We start from the raw sequence: 21,449 nt of genomic DNA on the forward strand, positions 1-21,449 counted from the left end.
GGCCTCCTGCCCTCCTCCGGGACTGCCTCTCTCCCCTCCTGCCTCCCACCCTCATTCCTCCCACATTCGGGGCCTGGAGTGGCAGGCAGACCTTCACAGTGGAACTGGGGTGGAGGCCGGGAGGCCGAGAGCCCACGGGTCCCAAGCAGCGGCAGCAGGAGATGCTCTGGGGAAGGACGAGGCCTGGCAGGCCCTGGGGAGGGGACATCAGTGACGGCATCGATGCCCCATGGGGATGGCAGGTCTGCACAAGTCTGCAAGGTCACGCGAGGTCCTGCTGCCCATCCAGGTGGGCCTGGTCGTGAGGCCGAGAAAGGGGCAAGTGTTTGGCCCCGGGCACAGGTAGGGCCTTGGCTGCAGCCCTCGGCTCACACCCATGGCTGCAGGGGTGCCCTGGGACCCCCAGCAGGCCACAGTGGACAACTGTCCGCTTAGGAGATCCCAGAAGACAGCAAGGGGCAGCCCCCCCAACAGAGTGCTGGACAGCGCCCTGGACATTGGGCAGAGGTGGTAATAGGGGGCCCACACCCCAGGTGTCCAGCCCTACCCAGGAAAGGGGCACTCAGATTCTGGCCAATGGTCCCACAGCTCCCTGGGAGACCAGCCCCGAGAGGAACAGGGAGCCAGGCCCAGGTGACACCCAGGTGATCAAAGGGGCGGTGGTGGAGGGGGCTGGGCTCTGCTCTTGGGGTCTGAGTCCCACTGTGGTAAGCTTGTCATCCATGCCTCCGAGCCCAGCACCCCAGGCAGGGCCCCAGGGCCTGATAAGCAGCAGGAGGTCGGACAGAGGTAGGGGCTGTGGTTTCGGGCCCGGCTTATAAACCGTCTGCCTTCCCTCCTCTTCCCTTCCCTCCAACTCAGCCTCTGTGTCGGACCCTAGGTGGCACCCCACAAGTGGCTGGGATCTTGGCCTCGGGGAGCCCATGAATGACAGGCAGAGGCGAGGGTGGGCGTGGAGGCTCTTCCTCCTGGTCCCCACTGTTCCCGCTCCAGGCCTGACCTGGGCAGGAGCCTGGAGCCCAGGTTAGAGTGGGTTTTTCCAGGCTGCCTGGGTGGGGTGGTCCATACCCCAGCCAACCCTGCACCCCTCCCCGGGGGGGCTCCTGAGGACTGCTGGGGCTGCGTGTGCAGCCGGGGGCTGGACATTGGGTTTCCCACCGCCCGGTTCTCCAAATGACCTCCACGTGACCTTGGAGGGACGGCTGTGGAGCTAGCTGGGAGGCGGGACATGGGCAGGGACGGGCAGCTGGGAGAGGTGGCACCCCAGCGCCCGGCACCGTGGCATCGCCATGCTGCTCCCTCAGGATGGCACGCTGGGGCCCAGGGCCCCTGCACCACCTGAGGGGAGCTGGCCATCTACCCCGGGGGACAGGTCTCCAGGCCCCGGGCACGGTCCCCTCCAGCTGCTATCCGTGGGCCACAGCCGGGTGGGACCTAAACAGACAGCAGCCCAGCCAGGGCGCTGCCCACCGAAGCCCCACGTCACTCTGGGTCGATGGAGACCAAAGGTCCGCAGTCTGACAGGCAGACAGACACCCCCGTGCCCTCCCTGGGCTCAGGCCCAGATGGTGACCCGGGGGGACGGGGTGGGGGCAAGCACGCTGTCCTAGGCATACTCTCAAAGTCCTTTATTGTACAATGTCATCTGTTTGGGGGAGGGGCGCCAAAGGACTAACGGGTACACAGCGAAGTAGATAAATATGCCAAGCTTTTTCTTTTTTCTTTTTAAATCAGGCATTTATAAACAAGAAAGCATACATTAATTACATAAAAATAGTTTTCGATAGTAGAGTAAGTCATCCTGTTGTCATTAGCAGCAGCGAAGGAGGGAACGCGGACAGCGATGCAGACGCTCCTGGCGGATGTGAAGGTAGAGCTGTGGGGTTTTTTCCTTAATTGAAAAAAAATGTCGCCTGTGACTCCTGACTTAAAGCGAGAACAAGACGGCCTCTCGAGCCTGGTGGACGCGACGCGGTGGGTAGGTAGGTGGGCGGGCAGGCGGGCGGGCAGGGGTGGGGAGGACGGAGCCCGGGGGTGGGGGCGCAGGGGTGCCATGGGGGCTGGCGGAGGGCCCGTCCCCTCGGGCAGGTGAGCTGTTCTTCCTCAGTTCAAAACAACCCGGAAAACAAGACAACCACCCGGTAAGGAACGAGTTTCTGAGAAAGGAGCCACCGTATGCGCCTAAGACAGGACGAGGAACGGTACTTCCGGGGGACTGTCTTTACGGGGGGCTAGTTCCGTACGAAAAGCAGGGTGTTACGGGAGTTAGCTGCTCCAAGGACATGAATGTTATTGCTGTTGTTCTTCCCTTCGTTAAAAGTCCTCTTTCAGCATAGAAATAATGAGCAATTAAACTGAATACACAATCATCTGGATAATGGATATCACACACAGGGAGCGTCAGCAGCCGACAAGACAGACTCTTCTCCCTTCTGCAGAGAAACTGAACCGCAGCTGCACGAACGAAAGCCAGGTCCTGGACCCCCTCGGATGGAAGCGGCCAGAACGAGCCGACTGCGCCCCCACCCCCCCAGCTTCACCCGGGGAGCTGCCCAGGAGGGCCCGAGCTGCTGGTGCCCGGGCAGCCGGGGACGGCAGGTCGTCGTCGTCCCCCCCCCCCCCCCCCCCCCCCGGCTCGGGCGGGCCCTCGGGCGTCCCTCGGGCGGGGACGGGTGGGGATGGGAGGGGCGGGCCCGGGCGGCCGCGGCGCGTCCAGCTCTTCCCGACCTTCCGGGACGAAGCTGGCAAGTGGAGGCGTGGACCCAGCAGTCGAGAGGGTGACCGGAGGCGGGCAGGGCGAGGGCGATGGGAGGCGGGGCCCCTGCACAGAACTCAAGAGAAGCTCACCGCCCTCTGGGGCCCCAAACCAAAAAGTGAACGGGTGGCCCCGGGGGGCCGGGCCGCAGGGGCCCTTTGATCTCTCCTGGCAACAGAGCACCGCAGCCCAGAAGCACGAGGGCACACTTAAAGCCTGCTCCGACGAAATCATTTAGTTTCCCTTGAAGAAATGACTGAAAAAACACAACTCTGGAAAAACAAGGCTAAACACAGCATTCTGAGTGTTGTGTAGCATGACCAGCCCCTTCCAGGACCCGGTAATAATGCCCATCGACGGGTATACAGACGGCAGAGGTTTAACATTCCATGCATACAGATTTCAAAACTGCAAAAAAACAAAAGCAAAAAAGAATCCAAACAAACGCTGCATATATATGGTGTCCCTTTTGCATTGCACTTTAGAAGGGGGGTCCAGCAGCACCTGCGCCCCTCCCCCCAGTAAACCACGGGCGAGAACCCTGCAGATGACATGGTCACCAAGCCTCTGCTGGTCGCGGCAGCGGGCGGCGCCTGCACCTGGGCCAGCAGTCTCCACCTCCGTCTGCGCTCACAGCTGCCTCGGCGTTAGAACGGGGTCAAGCGAAGAATTCTGGTAAGATCTTTCTCATGTACATAAATACCGTAATTTCAGGATGGGTAGCCGCCTCTCGTCTACTGGGAAATCATTTTTCAAGCTTGGGCATAAAAAACCTTATACAATTTGCATGAACAGTTGAGAGTAAACGAGATTATTTGGAATAAATGCAAGTAACTTATTCTGATAGTGGCAGATTCAGTCTGAAGACAGGTGTCTCGGGGGTAAAAAGACGAGTCAGGATTTGCTGTACAAGATGCTGGAAGGCACAGAACTACCCCCCGAAGTTCAGTTTTTGCATTTTCGTTTTGTGATTCCCTTGTTCAACCAAGCACCAGAGGGGGTTTCTAAACACTCGAGCACTTAGGATGTGGACTGCTCTATAAATGGGTTTGCAATATTTGAAAAGTAAAAACCTCAGTTAACTGGGGAATAAAAAGAGAAGGGAAGATTTTTGACAAAGTGCAGTTCTAAATATATGTTTAAATGAACAAACAAAAAGAAAAAAAAGTGAAGTAATGCTGTTTTGTTCCAACGCTGCAGCCTCAGTCCCGACGCGACAGGAGCGGGCCGGGGAGGGCGGCTGAGGCGGAGCAGGCCCGGCACTCACTGCGCCCCCCGGGGCTGCCTGGCGGGCAGGCGGGCGGGCGGGCGGCCAGGCGGCCCGGCTCGCCGTGCCCTCCCTGCTCTTCCCGGCGGCGGCACAGGAGGCCTGGGTCCTCATCGCTGAAAAAATAGACTCTGGAGAAAACCCTCCCTGTCCTCTTGCGGCCACGGACGAGCTGCGATGGCTTCGCGGGGCGGGGCGACTGCACCCCGGCTCCCTTAGCAGGTCCTCGGATGGCATCACGTGTTGGTGGGGCTTTTAAAAGTTAGTCATTAAAAAAACCTGTTGATTTTTCTGAGTATCAAGTCTTCTTATTGGTTTTAAATAGCTTATAACAAAAATGTAAATGTTAGAACGTTCCAGCAAGCAGAGGGCCGCGGCAGGCGCGGAGCCCTTGGCTCCGGCTGCGGCTGGGAACCCGGCTTGCGCATTTGAACTTGGCCAGTAGAAAATTTTGCAGTGGATTCCAAAAGTATGTGGTTCCAAACACTCGCTTGGTTAGAGGCACAGTAAGACGTTGTGCTATGTGGACGTGGGGGTGGCCCGCCGGCGCGCAGAGCCCCCCCAGCCCCCGCTGGCGTGGGCCGCCCGCCCGCCCGCTCCCTGCGGCGTCCGCACCTCGGCGGCAGACAGTGGGCTCCGCTAGGGCTCCAGCTCGGCCGAGCTCTCGCCGCCTGCAGCCTCGGGGCGGGGCCGCGGCCACAGCTGCTCCTGCAGCTCCTTCACCACCTTCTCCAGGTGCTCCCGGGCCTCGCGCTCCCGAAGCAGGTCGGCCCGTAGCTGCTCGCGGTCCGCTTCCGCGTGCTGCAGCTTCACCTGCAGGTCCTCGATCTGAAAGGGACGCCGGGCGTTAGCGGCCCCCGCTCCCCGGCCCGGCCCAGCCTCCTTCCAGAGAGGCAGGCAGCGAGCAGAGCCTGGGAGAGCCTCTCGGGCGGCAGCATGGCCCGCGTCCGGACATGGCACGCGCCCCAAGAGCAGCGGCCTGGGGGTGCCCTGTTGACCTCCTGAGGCCAGACTTTCCCTCGAGAGCCTGCGGCCCAGGCCAGGCCCTCGAAGCAGAAGCAAAGCCGGAGGAGGAGGGGCTTCGGTGCCCTCTGGCCCCTTATCCAGGACTCTGGGCCGGGCAGGACGGCTGATCGGGCTGTGCTGAGACTTTCATAACCGCACACGGTGGGCGGGCTGCGGCCCCGGCCCCAGGACAGGAGAAGCTGGGGCTGCATGGGGGCTCGTCTGCACCCCCGGGGCTGGCTCCCAGCTGGCTCCTCAAGCAAAGCCACCACGGAAGGGCATGGCCAGGAGGGAAACAGTCGCGCGGAACTCCCGCGCGGTGGTCCTGACTGGCCAGGGGACCGCCCCCCTGTGGAGGACGGACCGCCGAAGCCCAGGACAGTGTGCAGTGCTCAGGTCAGCCTGCTGGGCCCCCACGGCCCCCCGAGCTTGCAGTGCGTCCCGGAGCTGCCAACAGAGCACCGGCCACTTCCCGCCCAGACCCGGGACCTGCCACACAGCTGAGTCCGGACGCAGGCGGTGTTTCGTGCCCCCCTCCCCCTGCCAGGCCCGGGGTCCTGCCCCCAAGTGGTGCCCCACAGACCCGCCACCAAGTCCCCGCCCGTACCTGGGCCGAGTACTTGGCGCGCAGGCGGCCGGCCTCGCAGCCCTTGTCGCACACCCGCACCTGACGCGCCTGCTCCAGCTCCCGCCTCAGGCGCAGCCGGGACTCGTTGGCCTCTCTCATCTTCTTCTCGTTCTCGGCCCGGAGGCGCTCGATCTCCTTCCGCAGGTTGCGCTTGGCCTCCGTGGCTTCCCGCAGCTTCTCCTTCTTGGCCACACGCAGAAACTCCAGCTCCTGGGCGGGCGGGCAGCACACCCCGCAGGCCGGGGTCACCATCCAGCCCGTGCCCCCTCCCGGCCGCCCCTGCCCGCCGCCTCCGCACAGGCTGCCACCTGCCTTCCCGTCCCCACAGGGTCCCACGGCCCAGCGCTCCCCAGCCTACGGCCTGAGGGGGTGGCGGCGCCGCGCAAGCTTCAGCCCGGCTCACAGAGCCCGCGGGACCGCCTCGAGGCAGAGCCCCGGCTCGGGCTCCCGGGCCGCCCTCCTCAGCGCCTCGGCCTCCGCCCGTCCTCAGTGACGGCCGCCCCAGCCGCAGACGCGCTCAGGGGGATGCACGTGTGAAATCACACCTCCACCCAGAACCAGGGAAAGGGCGTCCTGAGCGAGCGCTTGACACACACTTAGGGGAGACGTCTGAAACCCCGCAGCGCTCAGGATGGCAAGGCTGTGCCGTGCTAGGAGCCCACGTGCGAAGCTGCCAGACGCCAGCCGCAGAGGGTGAACTCAGCCAACACCGGGCGGGCCTCGGCGAGGCCGCACAGCCCCACTGTGAAGGCGCCGCCCTGCCCGACCTTGCCAACTCTGGGCCTCCCCCACCTGGGAGGAAAGGTGGCGTGGAGGACGCCACAGCCCGAGGGCCTGGGGGCTGGCCCTGCGGCGTGCCCCCACTGAGGTGGGAGGCGGATGCAGGCGGGGCCCAGACACCCTCAGGCCTCTAGCCCCCTCTTCAAAAGGAAGCAGTCACTTCCGTGGAATCAGCCAGAAGCCAGCGTGCACGCACAGGCCGTGTGAGCTTGTCCTGGAGCCCCCCGGTCCGGCCTGCACACTCGCCGCACAGCACCTGTCCGCTGCACCTCAGACAACCCCACGTGCGGGGAAGGGGCCCTCAGAGCCGCGTCCTGCACACACCAGGCCATGCTGCTGCGGGCACGCCAAGGACCCACAACCGGCCCGGGCTCCCCGCTGAGAGCAGCCCAGCCTCCGCCGCCCCTCGACGGACAGGCCAGCCCCGCGAGGGCCCGAGCCGGGGGCAGGGCGCGTCAAGCAGGGAGAGCCAGGGCGGGGGCGGGGGCGGGGGCGTGGCGGCCTCACCTGGTGGAGGCTGCGCTTGGCCTGCAGCGCGGCGCTCAGCTTCTCCTCCTGCTTCACGCGCATCTTCACCACCTCGTGCAGGAACTTCTCTTTGGCTTCCTTGGTGTCCAGGCCGCCCTCCAGGGCCTGCCGCAGATGCTCCAACTCGGCCTCCAGGCCGCCGCTCGCGGTGTCGGCAGGGGCCGCGGCCTCGGGGGCGGCGGGCGCGGCGGGCGGGGCGTGCACACTGGGGGAGCTCAGGTCCTTGGCGGAGCTGGATGAGGTAAGGGATGGGGAGGAGAGCGAGGACAGGGAGGAGGTGACTGCGGAAACACAGACGGAAGTGGAGGTCACCAGGGTGCTCAGCACACCACCGTGAAGCACCGTGCCAGGGGCGGGCAAGGACCCCGACTCACACGTACAGTCCTCCCTGCTCTCCACTTCCACCTCAGCCTCCGAGTCCTTGTCATCCTCTGGGGCGGCCACGGGCACTGGCGTCTCCGGGGCTCCGGGGGTGTCCACAGTCAGCTTCCGCTTCCGTGGCTGGAGGCAGGTGGCCAGAGGCTCAGGGGCCCGGGAGACCACGGTGGCGCATGGCGGGCTGCTCACAACCTTCTGCTGGGCCGGCGGTGCCAGGGCCACGTTGGGGGCCACGCCCGTCTCGAAGCTCTTGTAGGAGTAAAAGCTGCGGGGCACGGCGGGGGGGGGCATTGGGGCCACAGGCGTCTGCCCCTCCCCCCTAAGCCCCCCTCCCACCGTGGCCAGCACGTGAAGGCTCCTCGGGGGACCTGCCCCCTGGAAAGTGTGAAGGAGGAGATGCAAGCCAGCAGCTGCGGGGTAGCTGGCCGCACCTGACACCGTCTAAAGGACCACAGCACCGTGGTGACTGTGGCCGGCCTCCCCGGCCGCTCCCTTGGCCATGCGGCCCCACAGCTCCGGGCACTTCATCCCGCCCACGCAGAGCCCGCCTCACTGTGCACTCAGGCCACCGAAGGAGCGCCCCGCGGACGGGGGGAGGCCCGTCCTGAGACGCGCAGAGCGACAGCCTCTCTTGGATCGTGTCCACTTTGAGAGACTCTAGGCAACCCCGTAAAGGAAAGGTCTCACCCAGCAGATGACTACAGACACCTGGGGGCAGAACCCAACCCCGGCCCCACGTCCCTAGGCCTGTGTTGACCACTGGCCGCCAGCATGGCAGGCACCCACCTGTCTCGAATCAGGGCCGGGAGGTGCGGGGAGAGCTCTTTGTCACTCGTGGACACCGCAGGGGACCAGGGTCGGAAAGCGGAGAGGCGCTGGCGAGGGTGAACGCAGCCAAGGCTCTGCGGGAAGAGAGGCGCGGGTGTGAGAGGCTGGGGTGTGGAGCCTCAGTGACAGCCGCCCCACCCCGCAGACGTGCTCAGCCCACCCCCGCCCCGCCACTCCCCACACAACCTTGCTGGAGCTGGCCAGGGTCCGCAGCCAGCCAGACTGTTTGTCCTTCTCAGAAGACGTAGGGAGTTGGGAGGGGGCGTCATCTGTTTTCCGGATGGAGGCCGGGGGCTCGGAGGAGACCTGTGGGAAACACAAAAGTTGTTGCTGGCGCCTCCGGAGAGATCCGCGCTCTGGGCAAGGTCTCCAGCCAGCAGACCCGACCGTGCACGAGGTGCGTACAGTGACGCACAGACCCTGACCCCAGGGCAGGACAAGCCACTTCCCCGAGTGCTCCGTGGGGCTGCCACGCTGGGACCTCACCCCACCGCTGCAGAAGGCCCAGGCTAGGGCGCCCAGGCCAAGCTCCAGGCGGGGACTTGAGGGGACAGCCCCTTGCCCCAGCCCCTCCGTCTGTGCGCTGCCGACTTGGTGCCAAAATGGCTGACAGGAGCCGTGGACTCTGGCCTCCCCGCCGTGGTCATGCCAGGACGGGGAAGGGGCAGCCCAGCGGGCAGGCTCATTGGCTAAGTGTGGTGCCCTCCATCAGGGGGGTCCACCCAAGTCCCCAAAGTTCTGGGTTCCACCAAGCAGAACCGACAACTAGCTGTCAGCCAGAGCATCCGTCTGGCAAGATCTCAGGAGAAAGGCATTCTCCAAATAAGAGACGACCCTCTTGGGGTGCCTGGGTGGCTCAGTCGGCGAAGCGCCTGCCTGGGATCGAGCCCCGCATCGGGATCCCTGCTCAGCAGGGAGACCGCTTCTCCCTCTCCTCCCTGCCGTACTCGCTCACCGTCTCTCCTTCTCTTTCAAATAATAAAATCTTTAAAAAGCGAGAGAGAGCGAGAGAGAGACGACCCTCTCCACCAAGTGCCCAGGGCTTCAGGACCAAGGCCACGCTCGTGTTCTCCTCCAGCGTCCCAGGGGCCCCAAGTTGTGTCTGCGGGACACTAGTCAGAGTGGCCTCCAGAACTGGCGTCAGGAGAACAAAGTCCCCCAACCCAATGGCGCAGGATCCTGAGGCAGACAGGGTCTCTTCCCGAGAAAACAGAACCGCCTTTGGGGGATGGACAGTGCCCCGCCCCCGCCCAGGGCAGCTGTGCTGGGGGCCACACACAGGCCATCGCGCAATCACCCACCTAGGGCCAGGGGCCAACAGGACGATGCCCTGTCACTGCCCCCGGCCTGACCTCAGGAGGAGGGAGCAGATGCGGGGGGCGCTCTGCTGGCAGCTGGGAAGCCTTGGAGGGGAGGCCAGTCATGGGGGGTGGGGGGAGAGAAGAAAGGCTCCTCCCACCTCCAGGAACACTTGGGAGAAAATACTGTGTCACAGACCTGGCCCCTTGGGGGGACACGGGCTTCCTGGGAGGGGAAGAGAGCAGAGAGGCAAGTGGTCAATGGAGGTGCCTCACTTCCCAGGGCCGTCATCACAAAATTCCAGAGACAGGACAGACGGGATCCTGGGCAGAGGGCCCGACCAAGCCTGGCACATGTCCGTATGCACGCGTGTTCACGGGGCCCCACCCCACCCCACCCCATCCCACCCCATGGCAGCCCCTCTCGGGGGACAAACGCAGGGTCGAGGACTCTGGGACGTAGGCAGCCCTCGGGACCCAGGGAGGAAATACTAGGACCTCAGACCCTGTCCAGGGTACACTAGCCTCTGTCTTCACAGAGCAGCAGCTGCCCTGAGGCCCGGAGCCCTGCAGCTCAGAGACCCATGCCCAGCTCCAGAAGGCGCTTCGGGGGGTACCCACAGACGACTGTGGACGGTCTGCTCAGGCATGAAACCATCATTCAGGAAAGAAAGACCCGTTTGTTGGTGCTTTTTAGGGGAGAGCGTCCGGTGACGTCTGCCCGCGCGGCCTGGACACCTCCTGCAAGCGGGTGAGCGGGGGGCTGGCGGCCGGGCAATGGGGTGGGGGGGGGGCGGTTACGCCAGCAGGGGTGGAGCTTCCTGTCTGAGCAGATAGGAAGCAGGGAGGAGAGGAAACAAGCTGAGTTCTCACCAAGAGAAAAGCCACAGGCCTGGCACCGGCTCCCGCAGGTTCAGGAAGACTCCTGGGGGGTGCACGCGACTCAGGCTGTAGGGTCACCCCCCCCCCCCACATGGTGGCTGGCTGTGGCACCCATCCGTGTGGTGGGGGAGTGAGGCTGCCCCCAGTCAGGGACCTGGCCTGCAAAGACGGAGCACTAAACCGAGCCTGAGTTCTGGAGAAAGGGCCTGAGCCTCCCCCACGCTCCCGCCCCCCACCCCAAGCTTGTCAACCCTAGGATGGGGATGGGTCTTCGGGCAGCTGGAGTAACGCGTCTGAGAGTCCTATAGCAGGACAAACCCCATGAGCAGAACCTTCTGAGAGCAGCAGGAAGGGGCCAGCAGGGGAGCCTCGCCAGGACATGGACACAGGCCCTGAGGGAGGTTTGCTGCTCCCTCTCACCTGAGAGCGATCTAAAGCCCTGGCAGGACGTGCTTCTCAGGGCCTGGAAGGCCACTGTTCCTAGCAGGGCCCACTTGAGCCCCAGCAACAGCCCGTGGCATCCCCATTCCACAAGAGATCAGCAAGCAGGTCAAGACAGTCACTTCTGGTTTCTGATCCTTCTCAAGGCCTCCGAGCTGGATCATGGGGGCCCACGACCCTCAAGGAGGCAGCGGGTTTCTGGGCCTACTCCCCCGAGCCTCAGGCCAAGAGCCTGCCGAGGGTCCCGCACCGCGTGGACGGCTACCACAGCAGGCCACACCACTCCCCGCAGACGCTCACCGTGGGGCTCCAGCAGAGAAGAGCGTCGCCCCACACAAGGGCGAAAGCATGTGGCACTACGCACAAGTGTGCCCCCCCCCGCGCACGCCCCCACGCAGCACACGCACAGCCTCTGGGACCCCTGCCAGCCTCGAAGCAGCCACTCTGCTGAAGGGCTGAGCGCAGCGTCCACCACCGCCAAACTGTGGCAGGAGCCCAGACGTCCATGGACACATGAACGGACACAGAAGACGTGGTCTATACACGCTGGACTACTACTCAGCCATCAACAACAACGACATCTTCCATCTGCAACCACGTGGACGGAGCTCGAGAGTATCATGCTGAGCGAAATAAGTCTCTCTGAGAAGGACAAATACCACAGAATTTCACTGATACATGGAATTTGAGAAACAAGACAGAGGATCATAGGGGAAGGGAGGGAAAAATGAAACCAGACGAAATCAGAGAGGGAGACAAACCATACGAGACGCTGCTTAACTCTAGGGAACAAACTGAGGGTTGCTGGAGGGGGGATGGGTGGGGGGACGGGGTCACTGGGGGATGGGCACTGGGAAGGGCACGTGATGTGATGAGCACAGGCTGTTATATGCAACTGATGATCACTGATCTCTACCTCTGAAACTAGTAAGTTCAAACAAATATTGTGTTTGCCAGGAGCTGAAGGGAGGTAGGAATGGAAGTTATGTTTAATGGGTATAGGGTTTCAGTTTTACAAGGTGAAAAAAATTCCATGATGGCTGGAAGTGATGGTTGCACAAAACTGTGAATGTACTTACTGCTCCCGACCTGTACGCTTCACATGCTCACAATGTACATTTTTACATTGTCTCTATCTCAACACGATTTTTTTTTTTAAAGATTTTATTTATTTATTTGAGACAGAGAGAATGAGAGAGAGAGAGCACATGAGAGGGGGGAGGGTCAGAGGGAGAAGCAGACTCCCTGCTGAGCAGGGAGCCCGACGCGGGACTCGATCCCGGGACTCCAGGATCATGACCTGAGCCGAAGGCAGTCGCTTAACCAACTGAGCCACCCAGGCGCCCTCAACACAATTTTTAAAAATAAATGTTTCTAAAAAAAGAAAAGAAAAAGAGCTAGCTGCAGACCACCCGGGCGCCCACCCAGGGCTTTCCAGCAGCCGAGTGTGCACCCCACAGAGCAGAGAGGACACTCCGCGATGAGGTTCTGCCCAGGGGCCTCGGGAGGTTTGCAAGGATGTGGGGGTATGACGCAGGAGTGACTTTCCCATGGGACCTTTCTATCGAGCTGGGCCGCGGGGCCCCGTCATGTCAGAGGCTCCATCAGATACAAGGGGAGTGGGGGGCAGGGTGGTTGCTGGGGCTGTGGCCACCACCCAAGGCCAGTGCAGGGAAAAGCCGGGTAGACGAGACGGCCAGCGGCCACCAGGAGCCGGGGCAGCTTCTGGCATCAGCCCTGGGGCCTCGTGCTCACAAAGGACATACTTCATTCTGTGCCTGAGCCCCAAACGCATAGAGGGACAGCCTATGCCAAGGCCAAGAAGCAGGGCAGGGCGGAAGGAGGGCTCTGGGCTCAGAGACCAGCGGCTTACCTTGGCCTTCTGAGTCCCTTCCCCCACGCTCTGCTGAGAACCCCATGTCCCAGCAGCAGGGCAGCAGGCCTGGGTGTGGGCCCTGACCTGGCAGCTGGGAACCCCTAGATGCAAGACTCCTGGGAGAGAGGCCACTGGCAGTACCCCACATTTTCTTGGGGGAATGAGCTCATTACCACTCCGCCTCCCAAGACTGCCCTGGGATGAACCCAGGAGAGGTCCCTAGGGCCTGCCCCGCCACCTCTCATGCACGGTTCCTTGTGCACCGCCCCGGACACCTTCTAACAGAAAGAAAAACCGTACATGGGGGAACAGAGTGGGGAAGAAAAGATGTTCCAGATGCTGGCTAATGGCACTGGCCCGAGGCCCAGGCCCACACCCCAACTTCGGCATGGAGCTCTGGCTGCTCCAGGGAATCGGTTCGGGGTGACACTGGCAGTGAAGGGGGGCAGCTCCCACCCACCTGCCAGGCGGAGCCAGAGGCCGGCTGGGCACACAGCCACGCGTCGCGGACCCAGACGGCCCAAAGGAGGGACACCCAGCCGCGAGCACAGGACGCGCATGGAGAGCACCGGTCCGGGAGAGCGAGGCCGGGCAGGTCTGCACCGTGCCAGCACCTTGCGTGCACGGACGTACCAGACGCCGTGTGCACACAGAGCCAGCTGCAACGGGGGTGCACCCCCACACCTGCCACGGCGGTGCTGAGCTCACACGGGGGGGACGGGCGCCGCCCTGGGTGGCAGACCCGCAGGAGGAAGAGGTCCCTCTAAGTCGGTGGGAATACAGGCACCTTCTGCACCCAGGTCCACGGACCCCAAACTTCATCCACGCGCACTTGGGGGACATGTGGGCCTTGGGCTGAGGACTGAACATGACGGTCCGAAGACTCTGTCATTAGAACTGGGGCTACGGACGCTCACAGAACCAGGGGCACCAGCTCTGCCAGGCGAGCCGAGGTCCCAAAGCAAACGTCTGCTGAGGGCTGGCCGGCAGCGGTAGCCACCTCCGGCTCCCCCACCCTTCTCTGCGACGTCCCCCACCAGGCCCCTCTCTCCCCGTGCCCTGTCTGGGCACCCCTGGCACGTGGCACCAGGCCAGCGCACACTCAGCTCGGTCGTGCAGGCTGCTCACAGATACAAAGGTCACTGGTACCTGGGAGCGCATGTACAACCGGGCACAGCGAGGGCCACCCCCCCAGCAGATGAGAACTGTGTTGGTTCTGTTTTCTTACTACACTAAGGTGCTCCGCCCGCTCTGGCCCCGTGGACTAAAGCCAGGGACATGTGCAGCCCCGAGCGCCACACAGCGGGGCTGACATCAACTGCCACCCAAGTCCCCTGTGGCCCAACAGTGCTGAGCACCATGGCTGGAGAAAAAGGTGAGTGTGCCCACCCAGCAAGATGCCTGGGCACTGACGGGGGAGTGTGGCCCTGGACAGAAGACCAGCGTCCTCACTGCGGCCAGTCACTGTGCACGTCCGCAGGCCCAGAGCTCTGGATCCCCACTGAGGTTCGGCAAAGCCGGGGGGCATCCCGACAGAGGAAAAGAGCCCGGGTCCCTGAGCCTGCAGTGGCTGGGCCGAGGCTGGGAGCCAGGGAGGGGCTCAGCAGCAGCAATCTGCCTCCCCCAGCAGCACCAGGCCCAGGTGAGGGTCAGGCATAGCCCCTGGGGCCAGAAAGCCTCTCCGGGCGTGTGTGCCCAAGCAGCAGCAACCAGGTCGAGGCCGGGGCCCCCGGCCGGGGACAGGAGAGCTGAGCCGGGGAGCAGCACCAGCTGCCCCAGCACAAGCTGATGACAACAGAACCACAGCCCTCAGCCAAACGCCAGGGCAGAAAACATCAGGAAGACCCATCTGAGACCCTCTTCTGCCCAATATGCAGGCGGTCTGGGGCTGAATTCTGGTCAATTCCCCAGGGATCAGGAAAGAGAATTTCAAAGTCACAGGTGGGACGAAGAGCAGAATCCTATCCTCCCAAGACCCCCAGATCACTGTGGGCCAGACCTTTGCAAAGAGTCCAAGGAGGACAAAGGACCAATGACCCAGACCTAGGAGAGGCTCCCCAGGGCTCAGGAGCACGTGAACCCCTTTCAGACGTCACGGTGGGGGTGGACTTAGCAGATCCTGTAGCTACTCGGGGCCTCCAACCATACGCATCCTCCACAGGGAGCGCGGCATCTTGGCCACACCCAGACGGTGGGTCATTGGCAGCTGGGCAGGAGTGGCCATGAGTGACCCCACAGCAGGCTGAGCCCGGTCTATAGGTCTACATGCCCTACAGCTGACAGCTCCATGGTCAGGGGGCCGAGAGCCTTGCAGCAGCCCCCCCTGCCCCCTCCCCCGTGGCCTTGGCCCTAGCACCTCAGCAGAGCCCAGCCCCACTCCCTCACAGGCCCACGGAGGGATGCCACAGATTGGGCCACACAGGAGAGCAGGGGCAAACCCCACCGCCTTGTCCACTAGGGGCTCCCAAGACAGGGACAGTCACTCTGGGCAATGCCCAGCTGCTGGGCCTCGGCCTCGTGCTCTCCACACTGCTCATCTACTCGGCTGTTAATGCCTAATTACCAATTAATTACTAATTAGAAGCCAAACAACAGGTCTTGAACCAAAGCCCCTTTCCCTCTCACGGCCAATCTGGTGCTGATGGGTCCCTGCTTTGAAACTTCCAGACAAGGGGTCTGAATCAAACTTTACAGAGACCGTTTTTACACCCAAAAGCAAAACAAAACACCACCAGACACCAGCCTCCACGCCAGCCCAGTGCCCCCCAAGGGGTCCTGCTGGCCTGGCGCGGAGCAGGCAGCTTTAGCCACACGGGGGGGTCACGGTCGTCAAGCTCCGGAATGAGCACAGATGAAGTTCTCGTGGTGTCAAGGCTGGGGGCGCATGCGTGGCTGAGGGGTGTGGCATGAGGAAGAGGGACTGGACTCCACCACTTTGGTCTTCATATCCTCTTAGTCTTAGGAGATTCAAGCAAGTCCTACAAGATCTTGGTCAGCTACGTGCCTTGGTCCAAGAGACCAGCTGGCTGGTGCCAGAAGAATCCCCCAGTCTGTCCCCCACAGAACAAGAGCCCTGGAAGGCCACAGTCATGTTCCCAGCAGGGTGTTTTGGTTGGGGGAGGCCACCCGGGCCCCAGACAGAGAAGCAGCATCTGAACCTGGGTTCTGAGGCCCATCCTCAGAGGTGGATCTTCCCAGTTCCACACACCCACAGAGACAGCTGTCCAAGCCAGCCAGGGGTGCTGGTCCTGGAGCAGGACCCAGATCTGTGAGCACCCTCACACAAAGACCCATGGCGCCGGCTCTGCAGGGAGATGGCAGAGGGTTCCCAGAAAGGGGGTGGGGTCCCTGAAAAAGGCCTAGACACCAAGGAGGATACAGCCAGATGGTGGAAAAGGCGGCCACAGGGGGGACTCCTTCTTGCTTGTTTATCAGCAAATACAGGGCCCCCTTCAGTGGGAGCATCAATCCATTCCTGAGACCCTGCTGCCTGGCCCTCAGGCAGCCTGACCCTGAGGCTGACCGATCAGACCTCCAACAGTCTCACTGGTAAGGAAGCACAGCACGGGGCTCCAATGACAGAGCAGCTGGCAAAGGGGCTGCCAGGCCAACAGACGTCCCACCTCTGCCCAGGCCACCGCCGCGGCCACGCCAGAGATGCCACGTCCCGGCCCACAAGTGAAGGCGAAACCTAACCCACCCAGGGCACGTGGAGGAGGGCCTGGAGCCACGCCCCCCACCACTTCCCGCACCAGGGCAACTGCAACGCGGAGCCAAGCGCGGCCTGCCCCCGGCACTCGGCCTCAGCCCCCCGCGAACCGGGCGCCCGCGCGAAGCCAGGGTTTGCTGCAGCAGCCCTGCGAGCAGCACGGCCGTGTCCGGCTGAGACGGCCGCCGGGAAAGCAGTCGGGTACTGGGAGGACCACCAGCCTCTGCACGGAGCCGCTCCCACTCTGGACCAGTGAACGGCACGGAGCAGCCACGAGTTCCAGGAGATGAGCCTGGGCCCCCCGAAGCTCACAGAGCTGGGTGTACGTGCTCTCCTGCAGAACACACCTGCCCTGCACCCCCTATCCTGTGCCGGCCCCGCCGGCCTCCGACCGGACCAGCACTCGTCGGCACAGTCAGGGAGTCGAGACCGGTCCACGCCAGGAGCTAGGGAGAGCGGTTCATCAAACATCCAAAGCTGTTCTGATTTCAGGGGAAGGACTTCTGCGAAGTGGCGAGGCCAACATGAGAGATGGCACCTGTGTGTCCCGCAGAGGCTGAGGCCTGGGAGTGAGGTCACTGGCCGGCCGCACTAGCGACCTCCTCCAGGGGCCGACGTGACAGCACTGGGGGGTGGCACCCCTGGGGACCAGCGTGCCCTCGTGGGGTCACCCACACACCCGAGTTCTTCCAATGGAAAGAAGGGCCACCACGAGGGCCACAGCCTGTGCCGACCCTCCCGAGGGCCACGAGTCCCAGGCAAATGTGGCCGAGTGTGGCCTGAGACCCTGCCGCCGGTCTGGCCCCTCTCTAAGCCCCTATTCTAGCGCCGCTCCCACCACTGGCTTGCTTCCTACGTGGCTGAACAGTGGCTCCTTGAAGGGAGACGACCCAAGCCTCGCGTGTGTTCTCACGTGTGCTCGCCATGCTCTCCAAGTGGGGGCCGCCCGCGCCGCAAGAACCAGCATTCCCGTGGGGGGCCCCCCTCAGGCCTGTCAGGGCGAAGACTGCTTGTGGGCGCCTTCTCTACCAACAAGTGCTTCCTCATACCATCACAGAGCAAACTCGAACACTCAGCGTCTACGGGGCCAGGGCCACGGGCACCACCCCGGCTGCCGCGACGACCCACACTGCCGCGAGGAGCAAACGCTCAAGGAGGAAAGTGGGAACTCATCCAAGTCGAGACCTTCCTGTGCTTCAGAGGAGGCAAGAATGTGGAAAGACAACCACGACTGGGAGGAACAACGTGCAGATCGGGCATCCGCGCAGGGACCTGCATCAGTGCAAGTCAACAGAACCTCAGTTATGACAAGGGGCGAAGGGCGGGGCTAGACCCGAGGAGGCCGCGCCCCTCAACAGCAGGGAAACGCACTTCAAAACCACAGCAAGAGACCACTTCACACCTACCAGGATGGCTGTGATCAGACAGAACCAAAATCACACAACCACCAACCACGAGGTGAGGCGCCACCCTGGGAGGTAGGGGGGCCAGGGGCCTCAAGCACGTGGGAGGGGATGGAAACAGTGTAGCCGTCCTGGAAGGGAGGCCGCTCCTCAGTCACGACCCAGAACTGAGAAGAGGGACCCAGACATCTGAACAGCTGACCCCGAACAATGCAGGGGTGAGGGGCACCAGCCCCCCCACAGTGGGCACCCCAAAACTTAATGACTAATAGCCACTGCTGACCAGAGGCCTTGCCAGTCACAGAGGGAGTTGATCCACACACATTTTGCATGTTCTGTGTGTTACATACATTGTATTCTCACAACAAAGTAAGCTACAGAAAACAAAGTGTTACAGAGAAAATCAAAAGAAAGAGAAAATACACCTGCAGGACCGTATCTGTCCCTCTGGGTCTGTTTACAAGACGAACTGTCCCTCGGTACATACGCCAATGCTGTCTCGTACGGACGATAGGAAACACCGGAGATGGTGCACATTACTAACACGGACGTCAAAAATGAAAAGATGGCGTGAAAAATAAATTCGTACATATTTACGGGTGTAACTCCACGTGCTGGTAACGAAGCAGCGATAGGACCGCCTTCTGGTAGCCTCACCGATCCGCTGACACGTGAACCGTTACAAAGCTTTCCCGGCAAAGAGGCTTCATACAGGATTATAGTCCTATTCATAATACAGTATTGTAAACTTCATTACGTGTTTTTAAAACCACTGACCTGTGATCATAGGCCCATACCCACTTTCTCCAGTTTCTCCAATTATGAGAGAAAGGCCAATTACACCATAATTATTTGAAAGCAAAGTTATAAAACCAGGGAAGCGAGCCGCCTGAGCGGTCCAGAGCTGCCTCCAGCGGGGAGCAGGTGGGTACCTGAGCCACCAAGCGGCCCCTCGCGGTGAGACACACGGACTAGTGGGTTCTTCAGCACCACCACCAAATACCACGAGGCTCCCTCGGAGGGTCAGGTTTCACACACAAAACCCATAAGGAGCGCCCCGTCAAAGGTCAGGGAATGTTCCGGTCTGGCCCCATCCCGGGCCACAAGACGCCCCGGTCTAAGCTGTGGGGTGAGCGGCGGCAAGGACTCCACGATGGGCGGGGCCTGGCCTGGCACAGACCCCAGCCTGCTCCCACTGAGCTTGGCTCCCACTGGTGCCAAGACACTGGCCAGCAGCGTGGGGGTGGGGGAGGGCTGAGCCGCCAGGAGTGTAGGCAGCCCTCGGGAGGGGAGGAGAGTGTGAAGAGCAGCTGGCTCGGGGGAGACATGGGGACACGGGCTCCTAGAAGCCACTCCATGCCAGGCAAGGGACAGGCATCCTATGTCAGCCCTGGGCGAGGCCTCAGTGCCCAGCTGGGCAGCCAGGGCAATTCCAGGGTGACGACGTGGCCCCGGCCAAGGTTGGGGGGCGGGGTGGCTGTATGCAAACACACGGGCTCAGGGCAGGGGGGCGTCCGTGTGGTTCCTGAGGCCCGCCTGGCCCCCACCTCCCTAAGTCCTGTGGTCCGGTGTCCTGGGCAGTGGGCACCACAGGAGGCCTACCCCAGCTGGCTCTCTCAACCTGGTGCCAGTTCACAGATGGGGGCAGGTGGTGCTGCTTGAGACCACCACCTCCCACAGCGCCGGGCCTGGGCGAACATGCCCGTGCCCCCTGCACCGACCCAAGATCCCTACTCTCAAGCCATCGTGTCAGCATCTAGGCCCTTCCCCTTCCCCACCAGTACGCATGCTCTGACACTCGCTCGTCTGATCCCTGACCGTGGCACCTGGCGGGGGGGCACCCTGTTCAGCAGGATCGACTTTGGCATCATCTGTAGCCCCACCACTGTCTCATGAACCACTCAGAAGACAAAGCAACCCCTGCCCCCCCAACCTCAGGGACTCTCCACTGAGAGAGCCAGCCTGTGCCCCCCAGACTGAGGCCCTGGAAAGGCAAGTGGGAGGAGTTCTCACAAATCAGCACCATTGTGTCTGAGCACAAGTAAGCACTTTTAACAGGTAGAGATGTCATAGAAAAACCACATCTAGGGGTCTGAATACATGCATCTATTTCCTAACTTAGAGACTAAATTAAAAAGCAATTCTTTCTCATGGTTTGGCAGATTTTAACACAGAACTCAACCACTACGTGATATGTCCAAGTTAGAAACCCACTGCAGGTTTAGAACTGGGGCAGGCAGGACCCAGCATTTAGGTGGTCCACAGGTTCCAGGTGACCCGGAACCTTTGGTCTCACCAACCTCATGCAGGCGGCCACGGCCCCGGGAGCGCGAACCTGTGGGTTTCATCCTCCAGAGCAAAGACGGCAGGTTTCAGGCCGGGACTCTGGGGAGTGGACAGGGCAGGGCCAGTGGCCGTGCTGGAGGTCTCCCTGTGACACTCGAAGAGAGGGCCCAACAGCCCAAGTGTTCATGTCGTAATTTCACTCATGTAGTGGGTCGGCAGAAAATAGCCAAGACCATAAATTTAGAGGTGAAAACTTTTCACGGAAATGTCATCAGGCCTTCAAAGCAGCCCACCCCGCGACGCTGTCAGGCCGTGACCCCTGAAGAACAGGTCGGGGTAGAGGGGCACCTGCCACGTCTGCTTCTCAGCCCGCGTCGGGAGGCCAGGTGTCGTCCTCCACAACCACCCCACACAACGCAAGAGGCTGTCCAGCATCCCTGACAGGAGCTGAGCTCCAAAGGAAAAGCCCAAGGGACCGGGACCAAAGGGGAGGGAAACCACGTGCCGTGTCAGCCATGCTGACCCAGGGAGGCCTGCCATGGCCACCAGGGGTCAAGGACCCCCGCCCCCCACTCCGGGGATGCAGAGAACCTGTTACGTAACCACGGACCTACACGGACCTCTCAGAGCCCACAGTGGAAGCTGAGAGGAGCAGAGTCAGGGGGGCCGCACCAAGCACACACCCCCAGGCCCTGCACGCAGGCAGCGGGCCAGACCCCAGGGCCTCATCCAACAGAGCAACGGGTACAAATGCTAAAACAGACCTAGCTCAAAATGAGTAAACACATACAGAAAAAAATGTGAGAAAAGAGTAAGACATCAAAAAAGATCACGCAGATTGGGAAAAAAAGCAGAACTTTCCAGAATAAAAACAGTTCTTAAGGAAATTATTCAAATGCAATGCAGAGGAAAATGAGATGAACACACGAGAGAGGGTAACAGACGTGAAAGAGGAGAGGAGGAATTCCAGAAGGAGAGAGTAGGGAGACAGTGGCCAAGAACCTTCTGGATTTGGTGAGAAGCAAGCCTTCAGGTTTCAGAGGTGAGGCAGAGGAGGGACCAGAATGGCAGCTTGACCTTTCAGGTTCAGATTCAAGGTCATGCCACCACCGACAAGTTCAAGTGTACGCCCCATTTCTTGGGCCATGAGGCCTCAGCTTCAGTGTCTGATGTGGCAAATCCCCACAACGGAAGCTAGGTCCTGAAAGCCTCTGGAACGAATGTGTCGTTCCACGCCCCGCCCCACCACTCTCACTGCCCAGGGCAGGCAGCAGGGGCTTCCTTCCTCCCACCCTCAGATGGGGGTCTGCACATTCTTGAGCACAAGGACAAGGCCCAAGTGGCTTGAACACCGCGCCCCCTCCCCACTGTGGGGCATGCTGGGC

The 21,449-nt window shown here is 61.9% G+C and overlaps 1 protein-coding gene across 3 annotated transcripts in view; it reads right to left on the reverse strand.

Moving 5' to 3' along the window:
• Positions 1–3,880: 3,880 nt before the first annotated feature.
• Positions 3,881–21,449, reverse strand: part of SKI (SKI proto-oncogene) — a 67,344-nt gene continuing 49,775 nt past the window's right edge. The window contains exons 2-7 of one of the 3 annotated variants that reach the window (XM_035019974.1): positions 8,356–8,475; positions 8,128–8,243; positions 7,344–7,606; positions 6,943–7,244; positions 5,635–5,865; positions 3,881–4,850 (exon numbers count right to left, since the gene is read on the reverse strand). In XM_035019974.1, coding sequence (XP_034875865.1) covers positions 4,662–4,850; positions 5,635–5,865; positions 6,943–7,244; positions 7,344–7,606; positions 8,128–8,243; positions 8,356–8,475 — 1,221 coding nt within the window. In that variant the 3' untranslated portion in view covers positions 3,881–4,661. Of the gene's footprint in view, positions 4,851–5,634; positions 5,866–6,942; positions 7,245–7,337; positions 7,607–8,127; positions 8,244–8,355; positions 8,476–21,449 lie in introns of all 3 variants that reach the window. The other 2 variants (XM_035019975.1, XM_035019973.1) reach the window with 2 other exon arrangements.

This window comes from Mirounga leonina, unplaced genomic scaffold, assembly GCF_011800145.1.
Source record: "Mirounga leonina isolate KUSES-001 unplaced genomic scaffold, KU_Mleo_1.0 Mir_173, whole genome shotgun sequence".
NCBI classification, from domain to species: Eukaryota; Metazoa; Chordata; class Mammalia; order Carnivora; family Phocidae; genus Mirounga; species Mirounga leonina.